The sequence below is a fragment of the Vespula vulgaris genome, chromosome 16 (genome assembly GCF_905475345.1).
Source record: "Vespula vulgaris chromosome 16, iyVesVulg1.1, whole genome shotgun sequence".
Lineage (NCBI taxonomy): Eukaryota > Metazoa > Arthropoda > Insecta > Hymenoptera > Vespidae > Vespula > Vespula vulgaris.
The window spans coordinates 2,552,501-2,567,500 of NC_066601.1; the positions used below are offsets into that span (position 1 = coordinate 2,552,501).

The following is a 15,000-nucleotide window of genomic DNA, read 5'->3' on the forward strand; positions in this document are numbered from 1 at the left end:
TGTGTGTGTATGTATATATATATAATATATACATATCATTTATATGTATATTTATATATATATATATATATATTATTTCGAACTTAAATATGCAGTGTTTATGCACGCGTATATTATACATACAGTATAATATATATTTTTATATATACATATGTATGTATGCATGTATGCATGCGTGGTCTATTATGTTGCTTCACATTGCTCGCTTCTATATTCTGTATGTATGTGTCTCTTTGTTCGCGTGTAGTTTTTTATTTTTATTTTAATTCCTTTTATTATTTTTTTTCCTTTTTTTTTTTTTTAATCTTAAGTACATTATTATTATAATCCTAACATTTGAGTTTTTTTTTCTTTCTTTTTCTTTTTCTTTTTTCTTCTTTTTACTAGTTTTCCTTGACACTTTTTTTTTTCTCACATTTGCGCCGATATAAGCTGAACTATTATTAAATATATTCTCTCGATAAGCGCGTGCGCGCGCACGCGCGCGCGTGCGTGATTAAGTTATCCTTATTACTGCATAATAAAAGAACACGTGTCTCGCAGGAGATCGATTGGTTCAAACGATAGTAAATATTGGAATTATAAAACGAAAAAGTTTCGTGCATTGTTGTACCCTTCTTCTTCGTTGCCCTTTAAAAACTCGATTATTTTCGGAAACGAGTATGTGAGTCCCATTTGGATGGAAGAAATATTAATATTTACTTAAAAATGGACACCGAATAAGCCAATTATATATATATATGTACATATATATTTATGAATGTACGTATGTTGTATCTGTTTGTATTTTTAAACAAAATCATTTAAGATCGAGTGTCCATGATTATCTCTAATTATCTCTCATATATTAAAAAATCACAATTGAAATATTAATAGCTAAGAATCGATAATAATATCACTTCCGATCGGCACACACATATGTCTAATTTAATAATTAGAATTGTTTGTTTTCCTTCTGATAACATATATTTATCATTGTCGACTATAATTAACTTCCGTTCGAAGCGCTTTTCTTATTCCAAACTGATACTGCTTCAAAATCACAGAAGATAATTCTTAACGTTGTATGTTAAATAGACTAATATATGTGTATGTGTGTATGTGTGTGTATGTATATAACAAAACAATTGTCGATTGTATGTGTGTTTGATCTTTGTTTATTTTTTTCGCATATGGCAGCATACGTTTAACGTTCAAACTCTTCTTCTTTCTATCTTCTTTTTCTTCTTCTTCCTCTTCCTCTTCCTATTATTATTAATTTACTTTTTTTTTATTCCTTCTCGATATTTATTACGATTATAGGCTTACGGCCAATCAATCAAGTTCTCGGTCTCGAATCGATCTTACAAATATTCGGAAAAGACGACAAAAATTTACAGGATCGGGAATGGGTCGAAAGCTTTCGAGTGGGCCAAAAGTTCTTAGGTCGTTAGGAAAAAAAAAGAAAAAGAAAAGAATAAAAAAAAGAAAAAAGAAATCAATTACTCTTTCTCGAGACCTTTCAGGCTAAACTTTTATCTTTTCTCAAATTGTAAAACAACAGATTATTTAACTTGTAAAACTATAAGTTCAACCACAAGCCCAAAGAGTCTTGAAAAAGAATATTTTGATTTTAAAAATTACTTAGACGTTTTTGGCCCATCTCTAAGTACTTTTGGCCCATCCTCTCTCTTTCTCTTTTTCTTTCTCTTTCTCTTTTTCTTTCTCTTTCTCTCTTTTTCTTTGTATAATACAATAATATGCGGTCTCTCTCGATTCTCGTCGGTCGTTGGTGTGATTCTAATTAAATAGAATCACGACTCTCACCTCAGAATCGAGATCAGGACGCGTTCGTAACAGAGATTTACATAAAAAGCGAGATAAAGATCTGATTAAAAATAAGCCGAGAGTGAGATATAATATAATAATGTGGATCTGTTCGTTCGAAATGAACAAACGAATTTCTTTCGGGACAACGAAGTATTATTCATCTCTTTCTCTTTCTCTCTCTCTCTCTCTCTCTTTCTCTCACACACACACACGCTTTTTTCTTCTTTATATATCTTTTTTTTTTAAATCTTTTCCCACTTTTCCCTCTTCTAATTATTATCAACTACAAAGACACACGAAGGAGAAACGTTTCTTAACTATATGTTCGTACGTTAAGTATCATAAAACAATTTTTATAAATATTTATGAGATTTATAGGAATACATCTTATTTATATATCAGCTTGCGATCGAGCGGTTGAAATCATTTGTTTTGTATTTTATTTTATTTTATTTTATTTTTTTTTTTTATTAATTTTTTTCTTTTTTCTTTTATCGATCTTCGCATATTCGGTCCTTGGATATTAGGGAACGAACGAAGATATCCTCTCTCTCTCTCTCTCTCTCTCTCTCTCTCTCTCTCTCTCTCTCTCTCTCTTTCTCTCTCTTTCTCTTAAGCGGATATTAATTTAATAATACGAATTTTTTCTACGATTCACACAATCCCTAAGATTTTTTCATTTTTTTTCTTTTTCCTATTTTTCTTTTTCTTTTATATCATTTGCATAGAGACTCTAACAATATAGATAGTTTTTTTTTTTTTTATGTGATACGCAATATAATCTCAAGTGAAAGTTAATGTACTCCGTATATTATCAGATCACATCGCTATTCCTCTAATATATTATTGTTGTTATTGTTATTGTTGTTGTATTATTTGAACGCACGCGTGACATTTTAATGACGAAAAAGAGAAGAGAATTTTTTTCATTGAAGTTGGATCCACAAAAAGATTGAGACATTCGAAAGTGTCATTTTTTATTTCTTTCGTTCTCACTGTCATTTGGCTCTCTAATAAATTATCCTTTGATATATATGTATATATGTATATATATATATATAAATATATATACATATATATATTTAGCATGATAAGAGTAGTGCCAGATTGATAACAACTATACAATTAACGCGATATAACAAAGAACATATATATTTATATACATATATGTATGTGTGTTTGTGTATATATATATATACATATATATATATATAGATATATATAGATAATATTTATAAATGTTTTTTTAACACATGGAGAGACACAACTTTTCAGGACATCTTCGCTCGATTTAATAATGTCTCTTTAATATCTCAACAGGTAGCCACGTTATTATACACAGATATATATATGTTTGTGTGTATATATATATATGTATATATACATATCAATTCGATTCGATTCGCAAGCTTTAAAAACGGAGCAGATCGTTGGAGCTTTTTTTTTGTTTTTGTTGCAATAATATAGAGATAGCAAATGAGACAGTGTTGAATCATATTTGGCCATTAACGTGTGAATTTTTAAACGCGAGGTCTACCTTTGTACGTGTTGATTCACGAAGAAAAAACCAATCCAAATTTTCCACAAATCAAATCAAAAATAATAATAATAACAATAATAATAATAATACGATAAAAAATTGGTTTCTTTTCAATACATAAAAAGGGACACCCCTTCGTCAATTTTTTGTTCTCTCTTTTTTTTTTCTGTCCTTTTCTTTTTTAATAATAAAGGAATAACGCTGCGAGATCTTTTGCTTTGTCTTTTTTTTTATTTTGATATTTTTTTGGGTTTTTTTTTTTAATCTTTCTTACTTTTTTCTTTGTGCATTCCAGTTTTTAGAGCGATGATAGATTCTCTGATAACGTTTTTCCTCTTTCGCAACGTTTCTTTGATCTCTTTTGTAAAGAAACGATCCGATAGATCTACACGTAAACAGAGAGGATGGAATTATTAAGAGATAGAATCCTTCGTGAACACGATGGTGAGATAAATAGATGGTGGCGGTGATAAGTAACTAGGCGGTGAGAGATAACAACGAATATGGCACAATGACAGTGTAACGAGGAGAAACAGGGATTAGTTTTGTGGACGGTGGTAGGAGGCTCGTTTAGAAGATCTAAAACAATAAAATATAGGAAAAGAGGATGCGTGTTTAGTATTGTAAAACGGGCCGATGAAATCGATTTAAAATTAAATACTTATTCTATTTTCTCTCTTTTTCTCTCTCTCCCTCTCTCTCTCTCTCACTTTTTCGCCTTTTATCTCGTTCTCTCTCACTTTCTCATTCTTTCTCTCTCTCTCTCTCGCTCTCGCTCTATTTTTTTCTTTTGTATCTCTCTCTCTTTTTCTCTCTCTCTCTCACTATTGGACGCTGTTGGTAATAGTCTTCTTAGAGGCCATGACCAATAGAGATTTAATCCACCATCAATTCGAAATGTACCGATCCACGCCTTTCAAATCTGTCGTGTATTATATTGTGCGCCCAGGCCTTGCACTCGATGTTGATTAATACACCGTCTGCAAAATCAGGATTCATGATTTACTAAAGTATATCAATTAGCTATAATCATGCAATAAACGTTGTTCAATACAGTATAATGTTATTTCACTATGATCATAGAATAGATTTTGATTAATACACTATTTAAAAGATCAAGATCCATAATTTCAACATTTCATTTTTTCGACTTACATTTAGGCTTTTCAAAGAAGACAGCAACGAGTGGGCTTAGATAACCCGGTGTATTTGTGAATGGGAAATAATATCCAGGAAATCCACGACGTGGTATATACTGAATAGGACCCATATTTTCAATATCAGCACTATTTTCTCCGGCACAAGATACCCAGACAGTGTCTAGTCTTTGACTACTTTCTTCCTTTTTAATATGATTTTGAAGATCAGTTGGCATACCAGGTGGAAGAGTTTTAGTGTCGTTATAAAAATCTGGCATCCATCCAAAGATCTAAGATAGATTTTCATCGATAAAGTCATCATAGAGAATAATCAAGTTAATGTTCGGGTGGAACAAAAAAGAAAGAAAGAAAGAAAAAAGCACGTATCGTCATTGTAACCTTGTTCAGTTTGAGGAAGATGCAGGGTGCCGATTTGTTGAAACCATATTTCTTCTCCTTCGTACATTGTCCCCATTGGGTCATATCAACGTCGCAAACTTTACCAGGTGGTGCAGGTTTACCATAATCACAGCGGACTCTTTGTTGGTCAGTATCGCCTCCAGACGTTCCAGACTTGTGATATTCTAAATGGATATATATAAACTTAAATATAGTTGGTTCGATAAAACTATTTATCTGTTAAGGAGATTATCAATAAGAAATATACTTTACAAAAAGGAGAAATAAACGTTTTACCTTCGAGAAATGCATCCAATTCTTTGGTCCAATGAAGAAAGTTACCTTCGTCGCTAGCTTTGTACCAGATCAGAGTACTTTCGACGTTACTCTCAGGTGGCATTGGCCTGAAACCTAATCCTGGGTTGGTACCGATCAACGAACTGTTCAATTGCCATTTTGGTTGCTTTGGATCTAACGTCTGGTAGAAGACGGCCAACATGGCGGCGAAGAAACCACACAGTACGGCATAGAAAAGGACGTAGAATAAAAGGATCTTGGCTAAAATGTTATAAAAAGAAATATTTGGTTTTAGAAGCAATTATTATCTCTTTCTTTCTTTTTTTTTTTTTTTCATAAATAATTTCATTAGAATTCACACACACGCGCGCGCGCGCGCGCATTCACTCACAGATTTCGTTTTCGATCGTACAAAGTCAAAAGGTGTAATTTTATTTGTTTACCTTTCCTTCTTTTTTTAATTGGTCTTGTTCATACTTCGTTAAAAATTTGTCCTATCAGACGTGATACTTTTCACAGTCCATCATTTCTAGATGTCATGGTCAAAGGTTGAATACAGAGATACAAAGGCAATTATTATCTGACGAGTAATTGACCTGAATTAGTATTGTGTAAGCGATGTGAGCTACGCATTTCTGTTCTGACAATAAGAATCGCATGTCTTCGATATTACACTCGGAGAATTTTATATCTTCTATTTCGTATCTTATTCAAACGTATTGATGAGATTCCATTCGAAATATATTGCTTGATTAAATGATTATGCATTATTTTAATTAGACAAATGGTCGTATCGCTTTCATCATAAGTATATGAATAGAATTGATAATGCATAATTGAGATTGGAAAAATTATTTAATCATTTTTGTTTTCTCATTCAATCTAAGAAAATAAATTTTGGAGTAGTATTATCCTATACAAATGTTATAGCTTAAATGTTATAGTTCATGTAATAAATCTCTGAGAGAACAGTAGCAGGCTGTACGATCGAATTTATCAAGGTTTCTTTAACGTATTCTTAGACGTTCCAATCTTCGAGCGAATTCTAATTTACGATATTTTCTTGACCGTTTCCTTTTTTTCTTTTAGCATCCTACAATTACAAATATTTGGATAAATTTCTTTGAATAAGTATAGAAAGATATTTAAATCTTTAATAGATCCCACAATTTGCAGCGAATATCTGTACAAATTTGTTGATAACAATATTATGACGTAATGTAATAGGAGTATATGAATTTCTTCGGAAAAAAGAAGAAAGAAAGAAGAAAAATACTGATGCTCTTTGATCTAATAAGACGAAGCTTAAAGAATATAAACACAGTACCAATGACCCACTTTAGAAATGTACTGGTGACTTTTCTAGGTCTGCGACGGCGCCGTGCTTCTGCAGAAAGTAAATCGATATCTCGAAAAGCCGCGCGAAATTCAATCGTTACCATCGTAATATATCGTCGAATGACATTTCCTTTATCTTTTTCTATTCCATTCTTTTCAATTTATTTTTTTATTCATTTTTATCCATCATAAACAGCTACAAAGAAAATTCCTGAATTTGTTTTTCTCTTTTTTTCTTCGAATTTTACAGGTTTTGTCTGACCTACTCGGGTGGTTCGTTCGATCGTTTCTACAAATGCGCAAGTGGAAACACATATCGTTGCTTACCACTGCGGCAGAATAATTTATCTCTTTTTCTCAGAATAATTCTTATTTCTTTTCCCTTTTTTATTTTTTACGTTTTTTTTTTCTGCAATTTTCAAGTAACACAATTTTTCAAAAGTAATCGAAAAAGTTTTTATCCTAATCTTTTTGTTCTTTTCTTTTTTTTCCTTTCCTTTCTTTCTTTTTTTTTTTTTTTTTGATTTCAAATTCAACACAAAATTCAATCGTTACGTTGCAATAATGTTATTATCATTTTTCTTCTCGTGTAATTTAGCTGCGATTATATTATTTCAATTTTTTGTTCGCTTGTTTTTTTTTTCAAGGAAATCGTACAAAAAAAATTAAATTCACGCGTTAAATCTTCAGTATTTCTAATTCTTTGATTTATATTCATTTGATGATTCAATCAGAATCACATCGAAGTTGAACGTTTCCGTGACGTTTATTATTAGACGATTTACATCGTTAAATGTTGTCCTTCGATCGTTCTTTCAATTTCTGCACTTTTACACATCGACCTATCCGTACAATCTCGATCCACGAGTTATAAAAAAAATATATTTCGATGGAAAAAAAATAAAGAATACTGAAATATAATACGTCATTTGTGAAGAAGTCAACGACGAGAGAATAGGCACATGATATTAGAGAACAATTGCTTAGAATCGATTGCTTCGTTATGACAGATTGTTATAGAAGGCAATATTACGCTAGTACTATTACGTAACAGCCTACAACAAGAAAGATTCAGCAGAATTGTAACACCAGTCAACACCAACGAACGCTAACCATTTTTCCAACAAATTTATTTTCATCTAAAATTTGAGAAAAATAAAAAAAGAAAAAGAAAAGAATAAAAAAAGAATGACACGAAAATAATCTAAATTTAAAAATCCTTGAAGGCATATTAATAAATCATGTTTAATGAATTCGAAAGATAAAGTCGAGACGTATCTAACACTATAATAATTATAATTAGGCGTTGTGATAATAATGATGAAATAACGATGCTTGTTAGAGGACTAAGAGGTCAGCCAGGTCACTTTTGGAGGTTGACCTATATTAATTAATTATGAATTATTTTTAAATATCGTTCTTCTTCAAAGTTATATTTAGAAACCATTCATTTCGTCGTACTAGTTTATTTTTATAACTTTTCTTTTCTTTTCTTTTTTTTTCTTCTTTTAGTTTAACAAGTATTTAAGTTTTAAATAAGAAAGGAAGAAATAATTGTATATATTGAAAAGAAGAAGAAGAAGAAAAAAAAGAAGAAGAAGAAGAAGAAGAGGAGGAGGAGGAGGAGGAGGAGGAGGAGAAGGAGGAAGAGGATCGATTCGGTTCGTTCATTTTTGTCGTAGGTAAAGCCTCAGCCAGTAAAATGGGGCACTAGGGGTAACCGGAGAGAGAGAGTCACCGCCCTTCGCATATAGCTTCGTATATAGATTAAAGCTGCTATGGATCTGTTAAATATCAAAATGCTTTTTCTACGTAATACTAAAAAGAAATATAGCTTTGCTACTACAATGAAATGATAAAGGAGGTCTTATCTAAACAGGATATATGTAGGACATTTTGATAAGTATAATATTTCCTTTTAACACGAAGTGTTCTTGTTCTAATTTTTTAGCTCATAGAATTGAAGAAAAGATGTGTGTGTATAAATATACGGTTCATATACGATTATTTAATAAAAATATAGAAAGAGAGAGATTTTTTGCAATGATGAAATAAATCAATGGCTATGAAAAAAAAAAAGAAAAAAAGGAAGAATTATGTAATACAAAAGAATTCATAATATCTAAAAGAAATATTTGAAAGATCGTGTTTAAGCCAAAAGACATAAGATAGAATGGGAGTAAGCGGAAGGGAGCTGTGTTACATAACAACCCCATTTCCAAAATGGTGATGGACCGACATATAGAAAGCGAATAGAAGAGTCTACTATAACTAATGATTCCTTATTACCGGCAATTCGAGAAACACGAAACTCTTCAACTCTTTTCTCTCGAATATTGCCGATTATTAATATCTACGTATTCAAAATTTATATATATATAAAAAAATTCGATATTACGCTGAATTAGATATGATATGCAAATAAGGAAAAAACTTACCCCAACTTGCACCGGTTCGTCCAAGAAATTGTCCTGTTTCCGAATTCCATAGAAAGACTCTGAAGCCTTCCCATTTACCGAGCTTTGGCGGTGGACTGTAATACTGTTCGACCTTCTTGCCTTCCATTTCGTTAAATCAAAAGATGAATTATTGGAAGTCTTTTTTATTCTTCCCTCTCTCTCTCTTTTTCACTCCCTCTGTCTTTAACTTCTATCCTAGTTCCTCCTGCGTCTCTTTGTGTGTCCGAAATAAACGACAAGCAAAGAGAACGCTAAGGGAGGAACGGTCGATTCGAGTAGGGTCGAAGCAGAAGCAGCAGCAGCAGCAGCAGCAGAAGAAGAAGAAGTAGTAGTAGCGTTCTCGTCCGGCCACCAAGGGATGAATATTGAGCGGTTCGGAACGGAGTTGCCTCGGAGCTTTTCAAGGCGCCCCCTTCCTCTAATCCTGGAACGCGTTTCAATTCAGCATGCGCAGACGCTAAACGATTGAGGGGAATCTTTCTCCTCTCTCTTTCTCTCTTTATTCTTCTCTCTCTCCCTCTCTCTCTCTATCTTCGTCTTTTTCTCTCTTTATTCCTCTTAGTTTCTATACGAGGACACTTGGCTAAGATCAGCTGGATTGATCTTTTTTATTACGATAAATTTTGTATCAGTTGTTAATATTTTTCTTTTATCATATTTTGTTTTCTTAATTTCTCTAATTTTTCCCCCTTTTTTTTTGATTATTTTTTCTTTGTTTTGTCTCTCCCTCTACCTCTCTCTCTCTCTGTCTCTTTCTTTTTCCTTTCTTTCTTGTATCCCTTCTCTCGCTGTAGCCCAACCCCCTTCACACCCCTTGTTTCCTTCAATCCCCGTTCAGACGCACGTCGTTTCGATCGACCAACCCCCTCCGATTCTCGTTCATCAAAAGCGGCGCCTCCTCGTGGGAGATTCTTCGATGACGACGACGACGACGACGACGACGACGACGACGACGACGACGACGACGACGACGACGACGATCATTCTACCATCTTGAAACAGGATTAATGATTCGTTTGTTGAATTAGAGAAATATCAGAGAGAGGGAAAAGGAGAGAGAGAAAGAGATAGAGAGTATTTAACCAAATTGGATGCATATAGGCCGAGCAAATTTGCATTCTAACGTGTGTTCCATTTTATAGATTCTTTTTTCTTCTTTTAATATTTGTAATATTTTTAGTAGACATTAGTGGAATATTTTAAGTTAATAGTCTGATCGATTTTATTTCTCAACAAATAATTTCTTGATTCGGTTGATTATTTTTGTTCAATAAAATGTATATCTTCTTATTGACGATTATCATCAAAATATCCGACATTTACATTGACCTGAAATTTGATATAAATCTTGATATTTAAAAATATAACAGTGCATTTTTTTATAATAAATCAAATTAATCAAATAGATCCAATTTACTAATTAAAGCGTTAAGCACATTAAACAGATTTGGAAAATTAGATCGTTCAATTCCATTTTGTCCTTTTTTCGATCATCAGTCTCTCTACTCGTGCATACGAAGATAAAACAATTTGAATGTTGTTTCTCATTATGAATGATCAATTAAAAAAAGAAGAAAGAAAAAAATACTAAAGTGGTATCATATTCATCGTTACTCTTCAATTTTCAACATTTGATATTTTGATTAATAAATTTCAACGAATGAAAAATCTTATTCCTTTCCCATTTGTTTTTCCAACTTCAATGGAATATTTATCTGAATTTTTTTTTCCAAATCGAAAAAAAAGTTATATTCAAACAGAGTTTATGACGAGCTTACACGTTCTTACATTAGCAAAGAAATAGAATTATCAGATACTCCGAAAGAGAGGATACGAGAAAGAATTTTTATTACATGTTTACACGAAATAAAAGACATAATATACCAGCAGCCATCGCTGTAATAATCATTTGTATCTCATTGTCAGCAAAAAATATCGACACGATTGATATTATTTTTTTGTCCTAACAATCTTAAAAAATAAATTAAATAATATATTTAAAAATATATGTGTATATATATATATATATGTACTATACATATATATTTGTAAAAAGATCCATCGGAGATCTGTAAATAGCGTCACTTTTGGTTGGTAACGTTTTTTATTAAATATTTCATTACAGGAGGTTAAAATATTTATAATGCATTCAAATAACAGAATTTACAAATATATCTCAATATTTCCATACATATATATATACATATACATATACATATATATATATATATATGATATATAATATATATACACATATATATACATATATAGTGTGTATATACACATCACATATTTGTATGTAAACTTTAATGTTCCATTTTTTTTTCTTTTTAATTTTTCATTTTCCTTTCGTACATAAGCATGTATTCACATTCACATGTGCACGCGTTTATTACTTAAACGCACGCATTTAATCATACTCACGATTCACACACACACACACACACACGAACGCCGTTCCACATTATTATCTTCTCCTCCCTTCGTCTATATTTATTTACTCTCCCTTTCTTTCTTATATATTCATTCGTAATTTCTAATACATAATATGTATATGTATATATCCTATGTACATATGACATGGAGTCGCACGAAAAATGTCACCCCATATACAGAGATGTTTTTCTTTGATTTCTAACTTCTGCCATACACACATGCACACACACATACACACACGACGATTCCCTAAAGAGATAAACGCAAAAAATCTGACATATATATATATATGTATATGTATGTGTATATATATATATCCTCGCAGCATGAGCGCCTATTTGTTACGGCCCTTTTTTAATCAGTCCTTCTTGCGTTCGTTGCACAATGCTTCATCTTTTATTTTTTTTTTGTATTTTTTTTTTCTTTTTTATTCTTTTTATTTTTATTTTATATCAATATCACACGTACTATCTCTCTCTCTCTCTCTCTCTTTCTCTCTCTTTATATCACTCATCCCTCTTTCTCACAATTTATTATTATTATTATTATTATTATTATTATTATTATTATTATTATTATTATTATTTCTTTGTTTTATAATAATTTTATATAACATACTATACCACATCAGAGCCACTAACTAGATGATTCTCATCTAAAAACAACATTCCGTTCTATCATATTTTCGACAAGAGCAATCCTAAAAAGGATTGTTGTCTCGTAACTATTTCTCACATATTGGCTCTGTTCTTTTTCTTCTTCTTGCTTTTTTTCTTTTCGTTAATTTCTTTTTTTTTTTCCTTAAGCACATATTGTCTTCGTTAAATGTCGATTTCGCATTATCTCACGCGATTTTCTTTTTCGTCCAAACATAAGCAACACTTTATATTTTTTCTTTCGTGTCGTGATTTAGCTATTTTTTTTAGCATACACACACATATATATATACATACATACAGACATACATACATATATATATATATATATTGCTATATAGAGCAACAATGTGTGTATTTTTCTTTCTCTCTCATCTTTATACATTGTAATTCTAATAATCGCGTTAAGTCACCGGGCCGACGATAACAATATTGAGAAATGGCCATGTGATGTATATGTGTTAATGTGATTTTGATACATACATATATATATATATTTATATATACATATATATGTGTGCACCTGTACGTATATATGTATAATATATGTAGTAAATTTGTTGCTCAAGTGAAACGTTCTCTGTACAAATGACATTTTTCATTGCTGCGTAATTACACCCCTGTATGTATGCATGTATGTCAAGAAATTATTTAAAAATTAATTAAGTCTGTGTTGTTTGTGTATGTTTATGTTAATATATGTAATATAAATATAAATATAACATATATTATAATATCATTATAATATAAATATATACATATATTTATATATACATATACATATTCACAGAAACATATATATATGTATATATATATTGCTTCGATTTTATCTCGCATTGTCAATTTTTTATTATTAATAATAGTTGTAAAAAGTACATCTTTTCCTTTTTTAATAATAATAATAATAATGTCTCTCGTAGCGTAGATTCGTTTATTTCTTATCATAAGAATGATCATGAATTATTTTTATACACGTATATCTATGTAATTTGTATGTGTGGTATGTGTGCGTGCGTGCGTGCGTGCGTGCGTACGCGGATGTGTTAAGTGACATATACACGTTACATATATATTATTTGTATGAAGAATAAGATAACGATTATAGTATATGATATTAACAAAACGATCACCGATACAAGAAAATTCTTTTTTTTTTTTCTTTTAAGTTTGTCGTTGAAGTTTAGAATAGCACCCATATATGTTTTATGTTTGTATGTATGTATGTATGTATGTATGTATGCATTTATGTATGTATCGATTGAAGTATTTTATCACTTAACAATTAATTCAAAATCTCAATAGCGCAAATAAATAACATCAGAGAAGAGATAGAAGCGATTTAAAAGCAATCAAGGCAACGCATTATATAATTAATTTTTTTTTTATAATTTCACATATTAAATATTGTAATAATAATATGGGGCCCTTTCCCACTCTCTTTTTCTCTTTCTCTGCAGTATTTGTTTAATTATTATTTATATTTTTTTATTTGCAGGGAAAAAGGGAAAACATTTTTTTTCTCACTCACTCTCTCTCTCTCTCTTTCTCTTTTTCTTTCTTCCTATTAATCTGTCATTTTTTCTTTTTTCTTTTTATCTTTTAAAAGCGAGCGAAAATTGTCGACAAAAAACATTATAATACTATTTATAGAAACGCATATATCTCATAATTATCTTCAGTTATTATTATTATTATCGCTATCATTTATTTATTTATTTATTTATTTATTCATTCATTCATTCATTTATTTCTGTCTTTCTTTTTTTTTCAAATGATAATAATAATATTTACTATTATGCCATTTTTCATATTATCATTTTATGGCTTTTGTTCGTCTTCTTTTTTTTTATTTCTATTTTTTTTTTCTCTTTCCTTCTCTCTCTGTCTTCAGGTGATATGATTTTGATAACATTTGATTTCTTTCTTTCTAGGTGTAATATTGTTATTGTTCTTCTTTCTCGTTTTTCTTTTTTTTTTCTTTTTTTCTTTTTTTTTTTAACAACTTTTACAATTCCGATCAACGACAGAATAGTGATCTCGTTATTTCATGATATATATGTGCGTGTGCGTGTATGTGTTTGTGGATATATATGTCACGGTGTATATGTTTGTGTGTATGAACATTTATTGATATTTATCAAATTAAGAAGATTCGCTAATACAAAAGTTATTCCTCCTTTCTATTGCTAATTAATCGTCCGTTTTTAAAACGGCGAAGTTAAAACCATTCATGGAAATTATCAATGAATATTATATAGGACATAATATTATTTCTTTTTCTTATCATAAAAATATATTTGGACGATATTGCAAATTAAAAAATAAACTACGTGTTATATGATTATGAAAGTGTGATCTAAGTGAAAAATTAAAAAGAAGTAGTTTATTGCATTAATTCGCGTAATCAAATCATTTACGAATTACGCAATAAACTAATTTTTGTTAATCTTTTATTTCGATCACACTTTCATAATTATCGGAACAATAATGACAGTCATGGAAGGAACAAAAAGTTATATAAACTTTGACAATAGAATTATAACATTATTAGTTAACAATCAAGTGAAATTTCTGGTAGCCTATTTTCTTGTCTTTCTTTCGCATTTTCTACTGATTTGAATTTTGTTTATCTTACTTATAATAATTGTTTTTTTTTTCCATGAACGGTAAAAAAAAAAGGCGCATATCACCCTTATTGCTGTTTATCATAAAATATTATTATATTTATACAGAGCTGTAAAAATGCATTCGGCATTAAAATTACGAAATATTGCTTAATCATTAATAATAAGTATGTATCTTTCACATATTTTATATTTTATTTTAATTTAATTTAATTTTATACACAGATAATTAATCGTAAACATATAAGTAATAATATCGTAATCATTAAAATATCGTTATGATATTATTATCATTATTATTAT

General features: G+C 30.2%; 2 protein-coding genes across 2 annotated transcripts in view; both read right to left on the bottom strand.

Moving 5' to 3' along the window:
- Window positions 1–247: 247 nt before the first annotated feature.
- LOC127069614 (sodium/potassium-transporting ATPase subunit beta-2) lies at window positions 248–9,356 on the bottom strand. Its single transcript, XM_051006800.1, has 5 exons — window positions 8,961–9,356; window positions 5,185–5,445; window positions 4,888–5,072; window positions 4,505–4,778; window positions 248–4,329 (listed from the first exon to the last, which is right to left on the bottom strand). The coding sequence occupies exons 1-5, from the start codon at window positions 9,085–9,087 to the stop codon at window positions 4,226–4,228; spliced, it is 951 nt and encodes a 316-aa protein (XP_050862757.1). The 5' UTR covers window positions 9,088–9,356; the 3' UTR covers window positions 248–4,225.
- A 4,472-nt stretch (window positions 9,357–13,828) lies between these two features.
- Window positions 13,829–15,000, bottom strand: part of LOC127069600 (uncharacterized) — an 11,106-nt gene continuing 9,934 nt past the window's right edge. The window contains exon 8 of the mRNA XM_051006771.1: window positions 13,829–15,000. This exon is cut by the window's right edge and continues 4,014 nt beyond it. The gene's annotated coding sequence lies outside the window, so the exon portion shown is untranslated.